The 17989-nt window shown below is 43.3% G+C and overlaps 1 protein-coding gene across 5 annotated transcripts in view; it reads left to right on the top strand.

Moving 5' to 3' along the window:
• The window catches only part of col14a1a (collagen, type XIV, alpha 1a), a 244399-nt gene that overhangs the window by 163318 nt on the left and 63092 nt on the right, over positions 1–17989 (top strand). For all 5 annotated transcript variants that reach the window (XM_036935521.1, XM_036935515.1, XM_036935520.1 and 2 more), the window contains 2 exons: positions 7877–8035; positions 13156–13233. In XM_036935521.1, coding sequence (XP_036791416.1) covers positions 7877–8035; positions 13156–13233 — 237 coding nt within the window. The remainder of the gene's footprint in view (positions 1–7876; positions 8036–13155; positions 13234–17989) is intronic.

Here is a 17989-nt window from a genome sequence, read left to right on the forward strand (position 1 = left end):
GAGGGTGATGTTATGTAACAGACTGAACTGTGATATCTCTCTGAGGGTGATGTTATGTAACAGACTGAACTGTGATATCTCTCTGAGGGTGATGTTATGTAACAGACTGAACTGTGATATCTATACGAGGGTGATGTTATGTAACAGACTGAACTGTGATATCTATCTGAGGGTGATGTTATGTAACAGACTGAACTGTGATATCTCTCTGAGGGTGATGTTATGTAACAGACTGAACTGTGATATCTATCTGAGGGTGATGTTATATCCAGACTACAGTAATGTGAACTGTGATATCTATCTGAGGGTGATGTTATATCTAGACTGCAGTAATGTGACAGACTGAACTGTGATATCTATCTGAGGGTGATGTTATATCTAGACTACAGTAATGTGACAGACTGAACTGTGATATCTACCTGAGGGTGATGTTATATCCAGACTACAGTAATGTGACAGACTGAACTGTGATATCTACCTGAGGGTGATGTTATATCCAGACTACAGTAATGTGACAGACTGAGGGTGATGTTATGTGACAGACTGAACTGTGATATCTACCTGAGGGTGATGTTATATCCAGACTACAGTAATGTGACAGACTGAACTGTGATATCTACCTGAGGGTGATGTTATATCCAGACTACAGTAATGTGACAGACTGAGGGTGATGTTATGTGACAGACTGAACTGTGATATCTATCTGAGGGTGATGTTATATCCAGACTACAGTAATGTGAACTGTGATATCTACCTGAGGGTGATGTTATATCCAGACTACAGTAATGTGACAGACTGAACTGTGATATCTATCTGAGGGTGATGTTATATCCAGACTACAGTAATGTGAACTGTGATATCTACCTGAGGGTGATGTTATATCCAGACTACAGTAATGTGACAGACTGAACTGTGATATCTACCTGAGGGTGATGTTATATCCAGACTACAGTAATGTGACAGACTGAACTGTGATATCTACCTGAGGGTGATGTTATATCCAGACTACAGTAATGTGACAGACTGAGGGTGATGTTATGTGACAGACTGAACTGTGATATCTACCTGAGGGTGATGTTATATCCAGACTACAGTAATGTGACAGACTGAGGGTGATGTTATGTGACAGACTGAACTGTGATATCTATCTGAGGGTGATGTTATATCCAGACTACAGTAATGTGACAGACTGAACTGTGATATCTACCTGAGGGTGATGTTATATCCAGACTACAGTAATGTGACAGACTGAACTGTGATATCTACCTGAGGGTGATGTTATATCCAGACTACAGTAATGTGACAGACTGAACTGTGATATCTACCTGAGGGTGATGTTATATCCAGACTACAGTAATGTGACAGACTGAGGGTGATGTTATGTAACAGACTGAACTGTGATATCTATCTGAGGGTGATGTTATATCCAGACTACAGTAATGTGACAGACTGAACTGTGATATCTACCTGAGGGTGATGTTATATCCAGACTACAGTAATGTGACAGACTGAGGGTGATGTTATGTAACAGACTGAACTGTGATATCTCTCTGAGGGTGATGTTATGTAACAGACTGAACTGTGATATCTATCTGAGGGTGATGTTATATCCAGACTACAGTAATGTGAACTGTGATATCTATCTGAGGGTGATGTTATATCTAGACTGCAGTAATGTTTCAGACTGAACTGTGATATCTATCTGAGGGTGATGTCATATCCAGACTACAGTAATGTGACAGACTGAGGGTGATGTTATGTAACAGACTGAACTGTGATATCTATACGAGGGTGATGTTATATCCAGACTATAGTAATGTGAAAGACTGAACTGTGATATCTATCCTCCCATGCAGGGCTCAGCGATATGCAGGGCTCAGCGGTATGCAGGGCTCAGCGGTATGCAGGGCTCAGCGGTATGCAGGGCTCAGCGGTATGCAGGGCTCAGCGGTATGCAGGGCTCAGCGGTATGCAAGGCTCAGCGGTATGCAGGGCTCAGCGATATGCAGGGCTCAGCGGTATGCAGGGCTCAGCGGTATGCAGGGCTCAGCGGTATGCAGGGCTCAGCGGTATGCAAGGCTCAGCGGTATGCAGGGCTCAGCGGTATGCAGGGCTCAGCGGTATGCAGGGCTCAGCGGTATACAGTATTCGTATAGGGGATGACGTGATGTCCTGAGTGTCTGTGACATTGTGATTTTATTTCTGTATTGTGTGGGTTACTAGCTTCTCGTTTCTAGTTTATTAGCATAAGAATGCTTTGTTCAGTCTCCCAGTGTTTCAGAGGCAGAGGCATTGGTCCCTGTAATGTTTGATTTGGTAACTGGTATTAGGGACCACATTTCTCAGTCTGCTGCTGTGGCTGGTAAGTCAAGGCAGCCAGGGTCTTAGTGTTTATCTGCCTGCCTTCCCTCCATCTGAAACTCATTTACACAATCTAAATCCACTGGAACAGAGAATTGCCACTCTGAATATTGCTGACCCCAGAAATACTGTCCTGGGTAGTTATTACAGTTTTTAAACAAAGCCCTCTCTCTGTTTCTCTCTCTCTCTGTTTCTCTCACTCTGTTTCTCTCTCTCTCGCTTCTCTCTCTCTCTCTCTCTCTGTCTCTGTCTTTCTTTCTCTGTCTCGATTCAATTAAATTCAAATAGCTTTATTTTCATGGGAACATTGTCAAAGCAAGTGAAATAGATAATAAACTAAAGTTAAATGAACAATAAAACATGTGACAGTAAACATTACACATTACACACAAAAGTGACTCTCTCTGTGTGTGTGTCTGTCTCTGTCTCTCTGTGTCTCTCTCTGTGTCTATCTATCTCGCTCTCTCTGTCTCTCTCTCTCTGTCTTTCTCTCTGTCTCTCGCTCTCTCTATGTGTCTCTCTCTCTCTGTCTCTGTCTCTCTATGTATCTTTCTCTCTGTCTCTCTCCTTCTCTGTCTCTCTCTGTCTCTCTATGTCTCTGTCTCTCTCTGTCTCTGTCTCTCTATGTCTCTGTCTCTGTCTCTGTCTCTGTCTCTGTCTCTCTCTCTCTCTGTCTTTCTCTCTGTCTCTCTCTGTCTCTGTCTCTCTATGTCTCTGTCTCTCTCTGTCTCCCTCTCTCTGATAACGTGTGTCTGAGGAAATAAGGTTATTAGGGATTTCTGCAGATTGTATAACTCAGCCCTTACTTAAAGGGGTAATCAGTAATTCAGTTCTCAGCCAACTTTATTGGCGGCTCTGACACTTTTGCTATAAATCTTAGGGATGGGACTGGAAAAATGTACAATAAGTAACCCCCCCTCAAATACTGAGATGTAAGATATGAATGCAAGGACTTTTCAAATGACCTTTGAACAGCAGTAACTATTGCAGATTGCACCTTTAAGTAGTGTAGTGTGGGGGTGGGGGTGGGGGGTCCAATTGGTATCATGGTAACAGCTAAAGTATTCCATATCCTCTTTAAATGGCTAATGGGGGGGGTGTAAGGAAATGTGCTGATTCAGAACTCTCTCCTTCATGCATTTCTCTTCTAGAACATTTGGTGTCAAGGTGGCAATGTTTAGAATACATTGAGATGGAGTCTGCTGATACAACAGCTTTTAATATCAGCATACATTACAGTAAAACATGGCTAGTTTACATCTCACATAGTTGAGGTATTATCCAATAAAACTAGCTGAAGCAGAATCATTTCAGCGATGGAAGTTGAAATAAAACTGTGTAGACTACGCCACCGTTGATTAATGGATGGGATTCTCACATTGGACTCTCTGTATTTAGTCTCTAAGACAAGAAGTCTACTGAAGCGTATTTTTTTCTACCATTCTGAAGTGATACCGTACTGAAGAAGTCTACTGAAGCGTATTGTTTTCTACCACTCTGAAGTGATACCGTACTGAAGAACTCTACTGAAGCGTATTGTTTTCTACCACTCTGAAGTGATACCGTACTGAAGAAGTCTAATGAATCATATTGTTTTCTACCACTCTGAAGTGATACTGTACTGAAGAAGTCTAATGAATCATATTGTTTTCTACCACTCTGAAGTGATACCGTCCTGAAGAAGTCTACTGAATCATATTGTTTTCTACCACTCTGAAGTGATACCGTCCTGAAGAAGTCTAATGAATCATATTGTTTTCTACCACTCTGAAGTGATACCGTCCTGAAGAAGTCTAATGTATCATATTGTTTTCTACCACTCTGAAGTGATACCGTCCTGAAGAAGTCTACTGAATCATATTGTTTTCTACCACTCTGAAGTGATACCGTACTGAAGAAGTCTAATGAATCATATTGTTTTCTACCACTCTGAAGTGATACCGTACTGAAGAAGTCTAATGAATCATATTGTTTTCTACCACTCTGAAGTGATACCGTACTGTACTCCATCGGTTTCCTGTTTTATTTCCTCTGTGAGTCATTGTCAGTCCCATAAAGTGGAGAAGGCTGTTTTGTAAGAGGATGTCGAAATGCACTCTGCCTATCTGCTGTAATAGAAAACCCCATCAGTCCACACACGGTTAGAAACCCAGAGATGAAAAACAGGGATATCTCAAATGGAAAAAGCAAGCAAACAAATGAAGCGCTGCATATTGCAGCAGCGAGGAGCGAGGAGGAACGGAGGGGATGTCAGTGACACTTGCCGTTCGCATTAAAAACACAGCTAGCGCGCTGGATGAAATAGGCTAATACATCATGTTGGCACTCGAATTATAACACAATTGATCAGAGGACCCATCTGACCCGCGGGACTGAGTGTGTGTGTGTGTGTGTGTCTCTCCTCTCCTCTCCTCTCCTCTCCTCTCTACTTCTTATTCTCCTCTCTTCACCATCCCCTCCGTCCCTGTCCTGAATATCATCATCAAGGCCATGGGGTTCATCCCTTAAACTACCCTCCCTATTCATAGTCACTCTCAGACAGACACATCCACAGCAGAGATACTGTCCCCATGACGCTGGTCAGACTGTGAATAAACACTGTTTGATTAATGGGCTTTGTCCCAAATGAGCACCCTTGTTCCCTATGTAGAGCCTCATTGGCTCTGGTCAAAAGCAGTGCACTACATAGGGAATATGGTACTGTTTCAGATGCATCCCAGGCCGTGTGGATACAGTGGTCGTTGGAAGACTGTTGAACTTTTTGTTGTTCGCACAAAACATTTTTTTTTTGGTCAGGCAATTGGTGGTTTGAAAAATGGTTCTTTGTCTTGTAATTGTCTTTAGCTGAGAAGGAGGTTGATATGCTGTCTGTGTGTTGGGTTAAGTGTGTCTCTAAACCCACCACAGTAGTCCTGGGGTAGTGTCCCAAATGGCACCCTATTCCCTATTACAGTGTAATGGGCTCTGGTCAGAAGTAGTGCACTATGTTGGGCATAGGGTGCCATTTGGAACTGAACCCTGGATCCAACCATATAACACAGGCAGGCAGGCAGCTCGGCGTTGACAGTCTCTGACATGTATAAACACAACCAGACCTAGTGAACTGGAGAAAATAGTTTCACTCCGAGAACCCATTAAAACGAGCGTATAGAGTATTACACACGTCACAGACCGGCCAAATGGACTCTGTTTCTGACGCACAAATACCAACTCTGTCTAACTTCAGATTAGCCTCGCCTTGTTACTGTGGGAGCTGAGATGTACTGTTTCCATGGAAAGGTTTTGCTTGCATCTCAAATTGCACCCTATTCCCTATGTAGTGCACTACTTTTGACCAGGGCTCATTTGGGTAGTGGTCAAAAGTAGGGCACTATTTAGGGAATAGGGTACTGTTTGGGGCGTGGTCGTTATGATTGCAATTCTCACACCTGACAGACTTACGGTTGTAACTCAGCTTTGTAGCCCTGAACAGCAGAGGAGCCTGTCCTGGGAAACCTGTGATTTATTGTGAATTGCTACAATACATTGTGACAAGGAGAAAGTTGATAGTTGCACATGGCAGGTAAATCTTCATGTACGAGATACATTACCGGTCCAAAGTTTTAGAACACCTACTCATTCAAGGGTTTTTATCACGTCTCTTCGTATGGAGGAGACCAAGGCACAGCGTGAATTGAATACACAGTATATTTTAATGAAGACGGACACTAAACAAAACGAACGTGACGCTATACTACAAACAGTGCAGACGCAGGCAACTAGACGTAGACAATAACCCACCAAATACCCAAAGAAAGATGGCTGCCTAAATATGGTTCCCAATCAGAGACAACGATAAACACCTGCCTCTAATTGAGAACCAATCTAGGCAACCATAGACATATATAAACACCTAGATGATAAACAACCCCATAAACCTACAAGACCCCTAGACAATACAAAAACACCCATGTCACACCCTGACCTAACCAAAACAATAAAGAAAGCTAAGAATACTCAGGTCAGGGCGTGACAGTTTTTCTTTATTTTTACTATTTTCTACATTGTAGAATAATAGTGAAAACATCAACACTATGACAGAACACATATGGAATCATGTAGTAACCAAAAAAGTGTTAAACAAATCAAAATATATTTTATATTTGAGATTCTTCAAAGTAGCCACCCTTTGCCTTGATGACGGCTTTGCACACTCTTGGCATTCTCTCAACCAGCTTGTTTAATTAACACTTTTTTGGGGTTACACTTTTTTTTGGTTCCTACATGATTCAATATGTGTTATTTCATAGTTTTGATGTCTTCACCCTTGAATGAGTAGGTGTTCTAAAACGTTTGACTCGTAGTGTATTTCTTGAGAAACAATTTCTTGAACAATGGTTTAAGGTGACTCAACCCAGAGATTTCACTCAAAAATGGACATTACACCTTTACTGTTTATTACGGGCAATAGTTCTCATTGGTTGGCCCCGCTCGCAGCCAATTGATAGGGTTGTGACTAGATGGAGCACAGCTACGGACAGATTTACCATTGAACTACCGCCAGAGTTTGGACCTGGACTTGGAAGCCAGAGAATGAGTCAGAGTTGCATTTCACTGTTACATTTACAACAGATAACTGTAGACTTTGAGTTAATACAACGGACTACTGTTTATTTTAATGAAAGTGCTGAGGACTTGATACGCCTGCTATATTGTCCAATGACTGACTGTTAGGAGACAGCATTTACTCTCTGGATGATAGATATACCACATTCGGCAAAGCACCACATCCAAGGATCCGTTATAGGACCCTGATACAGTATGCTTGCTTGATTTATGAAGCATGTACGTAGGTTTTGTATGAAAGATACTTTATTTAAAGTGTGACTGATAATACTGTGGTTTGTGTCAGTCTGTTTAAAACAGGGTGTTCCATCTCCTCTCCCCACAGACTGATAATACTGTGGTTTGTGTCAGTCTGTTTAAAACAGGGTGTTCCATCTCCTCTCCCCACAGACTGATAATACTGTGGTTTGTGTCAGTCTGTTTAAAACAGGGTGTTCCATCTCCTCTCCGCGCAGACTGATAATACTGTGGTTTGTGTCAGTATGTTTAAAACACAGTGTTCCATCTCCTCTCCCCACAGACTGATAATACTGTGGTTTGTGTCAGTATGTTTAATACACAGTGTTCCATCTCCTCTCCCCACAGACTGATAATACTGTGGTTTGTGTCAGTCTGTTTAAAACAGGGTGTTCCATCTCCTCTCCGCGCAGACTGATAATACTGTGGTTTGTGTCAGTCTGTTTAAAACAGGGTGTTCCATCTCCTCTCCCCACAGACTGATAATACTGTGGTTTGTGTCAGTATGTTTAAAACAGGGTGTTCCATCTCCTCTCCCCACAGACTGATAATACTGTGGTTTGTGTCAGTCTGTTTAAAACAGGGTGTTCCATCTCCTCTCCCCACAGACTGATAATACTGTGGTTTGTGTCAGTCTGTGTAAAACAGGGTGTTCCATCTCCTCTCCCCACAGCTCCACATGGCGATCAGTAAGACCACAGCCAGGGTGGTGGTTGACTGTAAGGTAGTGGGAGGAAAGCCCATCAACGCAGCTGGCAACATCAGTACAGACGGGGTGGAGGTACTGGGACGCATGGTACGATCCAGAGGGAAGAGAGACAACTCAGCTCCGGTAAGAATGATGGAGGAATCTACCACACCTTGTTCTGCTTACACAGTTTCACCATAAGGTGTTAATGTTTGTGTTTTTACAAAAGTTGAAAAGCCTGAAACGTTAAGACAAGAAACAAGCATAGTTTGCAGGAGTTTATTTTCATTTAAACTACTCCTAACCCTCAACCCTAAACCTAACTAGACATCTTCAACACACCTGCAAAGACAAGCAACCTCTAGATGTACAAGACATTTGACTTTCAAAGCATGACATGGGGTATTTCTCAATATGCATACTACCGTGTTTCACACTCTCCTGCTGCATTCTCAGAGGATCTTCGTTCCTTCATATCTATCAGCTAGCTTCGTACATGTGAAGCGTAATAATATAGCTAACCAGATAGTTTAACAGGAAAAAATGACTTCAAATAATGTTATGCAAGGTCAATTCTTCGTGGCTAGCTAACAGTAGTAGCTAACAGTAGTAGCTAACAGTAGTAGCTAACAGTAGTAGCTAACAGTAGTAGCTAACAGTAGCAGCTAACAGTAGCAGCTAACAGTAGTAGCTAACAGTAGTAGCTAACAGTAGTATCTAACAGTAGTAGCTAACAGTAGCAGCTAACAGTAGTAGCTAACAGTAGTAGCTAACAGTAGTAGCTAACAGTAGTAGCTAACAGTAGCAGCTAACAGTATCAGCTAACAGTAGTAGCTAACAGTAGTAGCTAACAGTAGTAGCTAACAGTAGTAGCTAACAGTAGTAGCTAACAGTAGTAGCTAGCCAAGCCAGTTAGCCCTATTGACTTGCTATGTATGGGCTTGCGATCTACGCACACTACAGTGGGTATTGTAGGCAGGTATACATGCCAAAATGAACCCAGCATGTATGTATTATTAACGTATCAAGATAACATATTGTAGTCAGGCAACATGTGAGATGTGAATGGGCAACGTTTCATTCCGAAGTTTAAGTTTATTTTCTCACACTTAAAATAATGGCCGCCATTGATTTCAATAAATATTGCGTAATTTCTTTACGTGGTTGCGTCATCTTTCTGTGCCTACTTTCCATTGAAGCTTGCATCAATGCTTTAAAATATGTACAGACGGAGTACTGCATTCCAGAAGCTTCATTTCACATACTTTGATTTAAACCCATACTCTGACTCTCTCCCGTGCTCCAGTTTGCTCGGAGCACGGGGGGGTGCGTGCTCGGAGAGCGGTAGTATTCATTTTGAGAAACACAAGAGTGTCAGGCTCTGCATCATTCTCTGAGCTGGCTGTCCTATAGACCTACAGCTTTCAGTCACACACCATACAGCCTCTATAATACCCCAACAACACCCCACAGCTTCTATAACAACACCCTACAGCTTCTATAATACCACAACAACACCATGCAGCCTCTACAACAACACCATACAGCCTCTATAATACCCCAACAACACCATACAGCCTCTATAATACCCCAACAACACCATGCAGCCTCTATAACAACACCCTACAGCTTCTACAATACCACACCACCCTACAGCCTCTATAATACCCCAACAACACCATACAGGCTCTATAATACCACAACAACACCCTACAGCCTCTATAACAACACCCTACAGCCTCTATAACAACACCCTACAACCTCTATAATACCACAACACCATACAGTCTCTATAATACCACAACAACACCCTACAGCCTCTATAACAGCACCCTACAGACTCTATAATACCCCAACAACACCAAACATCCTCTATAATACCACAACACCTTCACAGCTTCTATAGTCCCACAACAACACCCTGCAGCCTCTATAACACCCCCACAACACCCTACAGACTCTATAGTCCCACAACAACACCACCCTACAACAACACCCTACAGCCTCTATATCAACACCCTACAGCCTCTATAACATCACCATACAGTCTCTATAACAACACCCTATCTATAGCCTCTATAACAACACCCTACAGCCTCTATAACAACACCCTACAGTCTCTATAACACCACCACACCACCATACAGCCTCTATGACACCACAACAACACCATACAGCCTCTATAACAACACCATACACCCTCTATAACAACACCCTACAGTCTCTATAACAACACCCTATAGCCTCTATAACACCACCACACCACCATACAGCCTCTATAACACCACAACAACACCATACAGCCTCTATAACAACACCCTACAGCCTCTATAACACCACCACACCACCATACAGCCTCTATAACACCACCATACAGACTCTATAACACCACCACAACACCCTACAGCCTCTATAACAACACCATACAGCCTCTATAACACCACAACAACACCCTACAGCCTCTATAACAACACCCTACAGCCTCTATAACAACACCCTACAGCCTCCATAACAACACCCTACAGCCTCTATAACAACACCCTACAGCCTCTATAACAACACCATTACAGCCTCTATAATCCCACAACAACACAGTCCCGGTCCTCCTCACTGGGATCAATGTGACCCAAGATGTCAGGACAGGAAATAAGATGAGGAGCATTCTTTGTTAGATGCATAATAGTTGTGTGATGATTTCTGTGCAGCTCTGAGGGTAGATGAATGGACTGCTTTGCAACTATGTGAGAATGTATTATTTAATTCTTTCTGGAGACAGTCTGATGAAAAGAAAGTGCTTGAAACAGCATTTTAAGGGACTTGGTTGAAAGAAAGAAAAGTCCCCCGAGATGTTTGACAATTAATTCTCAGTTTATTGTCCTTTTAAAGTGGTGAGGCTTTCATATTTCCTCAGCAGTTTCATCTCATCGATGTGTAATTCCATAAGTAATACATTTAATTTATTACAGCCTAGTGTTTAAAAGGGATTCACTCTCTCAGTGAAAGTGCATTGCACTGGGCACAGACGTCAATTCAACGTCTATTCCACATTGGTTCAACGTCATTTCATTGAAATGACATGGAAACAACGTTGATTCAACCCGTGTGTGACCAGTGGGTTGTGTGTATGTACATTAAAGTCATTCAGTTCACCGTCATTGAGCAGACAGACAGTCACCATTACACAGCCTGTTGAGCAGACAGACAGTCACCATTACACAGCCTGTTGAGCAGACAGACAGTCACCATTACACAGCCTGTTGAGCAGACAGTCACCATTAAACAGCCTGTTGAGCAGACAGTCACCATTACACAGCCTGTTGAGCAGACAGACAGTCACCATTAAACAGCCTGTTGAGCAGACAGACAGTCACCATTACACAGCCTGTTGAGCAGATAGAGTCACCATTACACAGCCTGTTGAGTAGACAGTCACCATTACACAGCCTGTTGAGTAGACAGTCACCATTACACAGCCTGTTGAGTAGACAGTCACCATTACACAGCCTGTTGAGCAGATAGAGTCACCATTACACAGCCTGTTGAGTAGACAGTCACCATTAAACAGCCTGTTGAGCAGACAGTCACCATTACACAGCCTGTTGAGTAGACAGTCACCATTACACAGCCTGTTGAGCAGACAGTCACCATTACACAACCTGTTGAGCAGACAGTCACCATTACACAACCTGTTGAGCAGACAGTCACCATTACACAGCCTGTTGAGCAGACAGTCACCATTACACAGCCTGTTGAGCAGATAGTCACTATTACACAGCCTGTTGAGCAGACAGTCACTATTACACAGCCTGTTGAGCAGATAGAGTCACCATTAAACAGCCTGTTGAGCAGATAGAGTCACCATTACACAGCCTGTTGAGCAGATAGAGTCACCATTACACAGCCTGTTGAGCAGATAGGAGTCACCATTAAACAGCCTGTTGAGCAGATATAGTCACCATTAAACAGCCTGTTGAGCAGATAGAGTCACCATTAAACAGCCTGTTGAGCAGACAGTCACCATTAAACAGCCTGTTGAGCAGACAGTCACCATTACACAACCTGTTGAGCAGATAGAGTCACCATTACACAGCCTGTTGAGCAGATAGGAGTCACCATTAAACAGCCTGTTGAGCAGATATAGTCACCATTAAACAGCCTGTTGAGCAGATAGAGTCACCATTAAACAGCCTGTTGAGCAGACAGTCACCATTAAACAGCCTGTTGAGCAGACAGTCACCATTACACAACCTGTTGAGCAGACAGTCACCATTACACAACCTGTTGAGCAGACAGTCACCATTACACAGCCTGTTGAGCAGATAGTCACTATTACACAGCCTGTTGAGCAGACAGTCACCATTACACAGCCTGTTGAGCAGATAGTCACCATTAAACAGCCTGTTGAGCAGACAGTCACCATTACACAGCCTGTTGAGCAGACAGTCACTATTACACAGCCTGTTGAGCAGACAGTCACCATTACACAGCCTGTTGAGCAGACAGTCACTATTACACAGCCTGTTGAGCAGACAGTCACTATTACACAGCCTGTTGAGCAGACAGTCACCATTACACAGCCTGTTGAGCAGACAGTCACTATTACACAGCCTGTTGAGCAGACAGTCACCATTACACAGCCTGTTGAGCAGACAGTCACTATTACACAGCCTGTTGAGCAGACAGTCACCATTACACAGCCTGTTGAGCAGATAGTCACTATTACACAGCCTGTTGAGCAGACAGAGTCACCATTAAACAGCCTGTTGAGCAGATAGAGTCACCATTAAACAGCCTGTTGAGCAGACAGTCACCATTAAACAGCCTGTTGAGCAGACAGTCACCATTACACAGCCTGTTGAGCAGACAGACAGTCACCATGTAGACCACAGTGTAGCACACGGTGTAGAACACTGTGTTGGCCACAGTGTAGAATGCGGTGTAGACCACAGTGTAGAACACGGTGTAGAACACGGTGTAGGCCACAGTGTAGAATGCGGTGTAGAACACTGTGTAGGCCACAGTGTAGAATGCGGTGTAGACCACAGTGTAGAACACGGTGTAGAACACTGTGTAGGCCACAGTGTAGAATGCGGTGTAGACCACGGTGTAGAACACTGTGTAGACTACAGTGTAGACCACGGTGTAGACCACGGTGTAGACCACGGTGTAGGCCACGGTGTAGAACTCTGTATACCATAAGTGTGTTGCAATGTCATGCCAATATGAACTCTTTCTCTGTGTATTTGTTCTCTGTGTGTGTATAGTTCCAGATCCAGATGTTTGACATTATCTGCAGCACGTCCTGGGCCAGTCGAGACAAGTGCTGTGAGCTCCCTGGACTGGTAAGAACAACTGCCTTTTAACCAACCCTTCAAACAATCAACAGACCAACAACCAACAGACCAATAACCAACAGACCAACAGTCAACAGACCAACAGTCCAACAGTCAACAACCAACAACCAACAGACCAATAACCAACAGACCAACAGTCAACAGACCAACAGACCAACAGTCAACAACCAACAACCAACAGACCAATAACCAACAGACCAACAGTCAACAGACCAACAGACCAACAACTAACAGACCAATCAACCATTTAAACAACCAACTATTTAAACGTCCAACCATTTAAATGACCAACCATTTAAACGACCAACAGACCAACAACCAACAAACCAACAGACCAACAGACCAACAACCAACAACCAACAAACCAACAGACCAACCAACCATTTAAACAACCAACCATTTAAATGACCAACCATTTAAACGACCAACAGACCAACAACCAACAGACCAACCAACCATTTAAACAACCAACCAACTAATCAACCAGACAACCGTTAAGCCATTCAAACACCAAACAACTAGTCTCGCGAGCCATGCTTGAAGTCTGACGCTGTATGAAAGTCTGTTGAGAAAGAAACCATCCATCCAACCCGCCAACTCTAATCCACTCCAAGAAGATGAATAACTGAGAGAGACTTCCATCCAACCCACCAACTATATTCCACTCCAAGAAGATTAATTACTGAGAGAGACTTCCATCCAACCCAACCATCCAACCCACCAACTCTCATCCACTCCAAGAAGATGAATAACTGAGAGAGACTTCCATCCAACCCAACCATCCAACCCACCAACTCTCATCCACTCCAAGAAGATGAATTACTGAGAGAGACTTCCATCCAACCCAACTATCCAACCCACCAACTCTCATCCACTCCAAGAAGATGAATAACTGAGAGAGACTACCATCCAGCCAACCCAACCATCCAACCCACCAACTATAATCCACTCCAAGAAGATGAATAACTGAGAGAGACTACTATCCATCCAACCCAACCATCCAACCCACCAACTATAATCCACTCCAAGAAGATGAATAACTGAGAGAGACTACTATCCATCCAACCCAACCATCCAACCCACCAACTCTAATCCACTCCAAGAAGATGAATAACTGAGAGAGACTACTATCCATCCAACCCAACCATCCAACCCACCAACTATAATCCACTCCAAGAACATGAACAACTGAGAGAGACTACTATCCATCCAACCCAACCATCCAACCCACCAACTATAATCCACTCCAAGAACATGAACAACTGAGAGAGACTACTATCCATCCAGCCCAACCATCCAACCCACCAACTATAATCCACTCCAAGAACATGAACAACTGAGAGAGACTACTATCCAACTATCCATCCAACCCACCAACTCTAATCCACTCCACGATGATGAATAACTGTACTCTCAAACCACTGTTCTTTCTCCTCTCTGTACTAAATCCACATAGCAACACCCTGCCTGCAGGCTATGGGCTATATGTCAGACAGAACATAGCACTTTTTTTTCTTTCTAAGAGTGTATCTAGAACCTAAAAAGGTTCTTCGGCTGTCCCCATAGGAGAACCCTTTGAAGAAATAGTTTTGGTTCTAGTTAGAACCCTTTCCACAAAGGATTTACTAGGTAGAACCCTTTTGGGTTCCAGGTAGAATGGAACCCAGAAGGGTTACACCTGGTCAGTCCTTTGTGGAAAGGGTTCCACCTGGAACCGAAAAGGGTTATGCTATGGGGACAGCAGTACCATGAGAGACATGACCAGGACTGACCTAGCTAGACCAGACAGTAACATGAGAGACATGACCAGGACTGACCTAGCTAGACCAGACAGTAACATGAGACATGACCAGGACTGACCTAGCTAGACCAGACAGTAACATGAGACATGACCAGGACTGACCTAGCTAGACCAGACAGTAACATGAGACATGACCAGGACTGACCTAGCTAGACCAGACAGTAACATGAGACATGACCAGGACTGACCTAGCTAGACCAGACAGTAACATGAGACATGACCAGGACTGACCTAGCTAGACCAGACAGTAACATGAGACATGACCAGGACTGACCTAGATAGACCAGACAGTAACATGAGAGACATGACCAGGACTGACCTAGCTAGACCAGACAGTAACACGAGAGACATGACCAGGACTGACCTAGCTAGACCAGACAGTAACATGAGACATGACCAGGACTGACCTAGCTAGACCAGACAGTAACATGAGACATGACCAGGACTGACCTAGCTAGACCAGACAGTAACATGAGACATGACCAGGACTGACCTAGCTAGACCAGACAGTATCATGAGACATGACCAACACTGACCTAGCTAGACCAGACAGTAACATGAGACATGACCAGGAATGACCTAGCTAGACCAGACAGTAACATGAGACATGACCAGGACTGACCTAGCTAGACCAGACAGTGACATGAGAGACATGTCCAACACTGACCTAGCTAGACCAGACAGTATCATGAGAGACATGACCAGGACTGACCTAGCTAGACCAGACAGTATCATGAGAGACATGACCAGGACTGACCTAGCTAGACCAGACAGTAACATGAGACATGACCAGGACTGACCTAGCTAGACGTGTTAGATCAACAAAATGTATTTTAATTAAACACGTTTGGCTTACTCCTCTCTCTCTCTCTCTCTCTCTCTCTGTCTCTCTCTCTGTCTCTCTCTCTCTCTCTCTCTGTCTCTCTGTCTCTCTGTCTCTCTCTCTCTCTCTCTCTCTCTCTCTCTCTCTCTCTCTCTCTCTCTCTCTCTCTCTCTCTCTCTGTCTCTCTCTCTCTCTCTCTCTCTCTCTCTCTCTCTCTCTCTCTCTCTCTCTCTCTCTCTCTCTCTCTCTCTCTCTCTCCCTCTCAATTCAAGGGGCTTTATTGGCATGAGAAACATATGTTAACATTGCAAAAGCAAGTGAAGTAGATATTATACATAAGTGAAATAAACAATAAAAGGAACATTACACATTACACAGAAGTTCCAAAATAATAAAGACATTACAAATGTAATATTATATATACAGTTGAAGTCAGAAGTTTACATACACTTAGGTTGGTGTCATTAAAACTTGTTTTTCAACCACTACACACATTTCTTGTCAACAAACTATAGTTTTGGCAAGTCGGTTAGGACATCTACTTTGTGCATGACACAAGTCATTTTTCAACAATTGTTTACAGACAGATTACTTCACTTATAATTCACTGTATCATAATTCCAGTGGGTCAGAAGTTTACATACTAAATTGACTTTGCCTTTAAACAGCTCGGAAAATTCCCCAAAATGATATCATGGCTTTAGAAGCTTCTGATAGGCAAATTGACATAATTTGAGTCAATTGGAGGTGTACCTGTGGATGTATTTCAAGACCTACCTTCAAACTCAGTGCCTTTTTGCTTGACATCATGGGAAAATCAAAAGAAATCAGCCAAGACCTCAGAAAGATTGTAGACCTCCACAAGGCTGGTTCATCCTTGGGAGCAATTTCCAAATGCCTGAAGGTACCACGTTAATCTGTACAGACAATAGTACGCAAGTATAAACACCATGGGACCATGCAGCCGTCATACCGCTCAGGAAGGAGACGAGTTCTGTCTCCTAGAGAGAACGCACTTTGGTGCGAAAAGTGCAAATCAATCCCAGAACAACAGCAAAATATATTTTGAAGATGCTGGAGGAAACAGGTACAAAAGTACCTGTATCCACATTAAAACGAGGCCTACATTGACATAACCTGAAAGGCCGCTCAGCAAGGAAGAAGCCACTGCTCCAAAACCGCCATAAAAATGTCAGGCTATGGTTTGCAACTCCACATGGGGACAAAGATCGTACTTTTTGGAGAAATATCCTCTGGTCTGATGAAACAAAAATATAACCGTTTGGCCATAATGACCATCGTTATGTTTGGAGGAAAAAGGGGGACGCTTGCAAGCCGAAGAACATCATCCCAACCATGAAGCACGGAGGTGGCAGCATCATGTTGTGGGTTGATTTGCTGCAGGAGGGACTGGTGCAATTCACAAAATAGATAGCTTCATGAGGATGGAAAATTATGTGGATATATTGAAGCAACATCTCAAGACATCCGTCAGGAAGTTAAAGCTTGGTCGCAAATGGGTCTTCCAAATGGACAATGACCCCAAGCATACCTCCAAAGTTGTGGCAAAATGGCTTAAGGACAACAAAGTTTAGGTATTGGAGTGGCCGTCACAAAGCCCTGACCTCAATCCTATAGAACATTTGTGGGCAGAACTGAAAAAGCGTGTGCGAGCAAGGAGGCCTACAAACCTGACTCAGTTACACCAGCTCTGTCAGGAGGATTGGGCCAGAATTCACCCAACTTATTGTGGGAAGCTTGTGGGAGGCTACCCAAAACCTGCTACCAAATACTAATTGAGTGTATGTAAGTGGTGATCCTAACTGACCTAAGACAGAGATTTTTTACTGGGATTGAATGTCAGGAATTGTGAAAAACTGAGTTTAAATGTATATGGCTAAGGTGTATATAAACTTCCAACTTCAACTGTATATACAGTGTTGTAACTATGTACAAATGTTTCAAGTACAGAAGGCTTTTACAATGGTGTTTGTTCTTCACTGGTTGACCTTTCCTTGTGGGAACAGGTCACACATCTCTCTGTCTCTCTCTCTCTCTCTCTCTCTCTCTCTCTCTCTCTCTCTCTCTGTCTCTCTCTCTCTCTCTCTGTCCGTCTCTCT

This window comes from Oncorhynchus mykiss, chromosome 2 (assembly GCF_013265735.2).
Source record: "Oncorhynchus mykiss isolate Arlee chromosome 2, USDA_OmykA_1.1, whole genome shotgun sequence".
Lineage (NCBI taxonomy): Eukaryota > Metazoa > Chordata > Actinopteri > Salmoniformes > Salmonidae > Oncorhynchus > Oncorhynchus mykiss.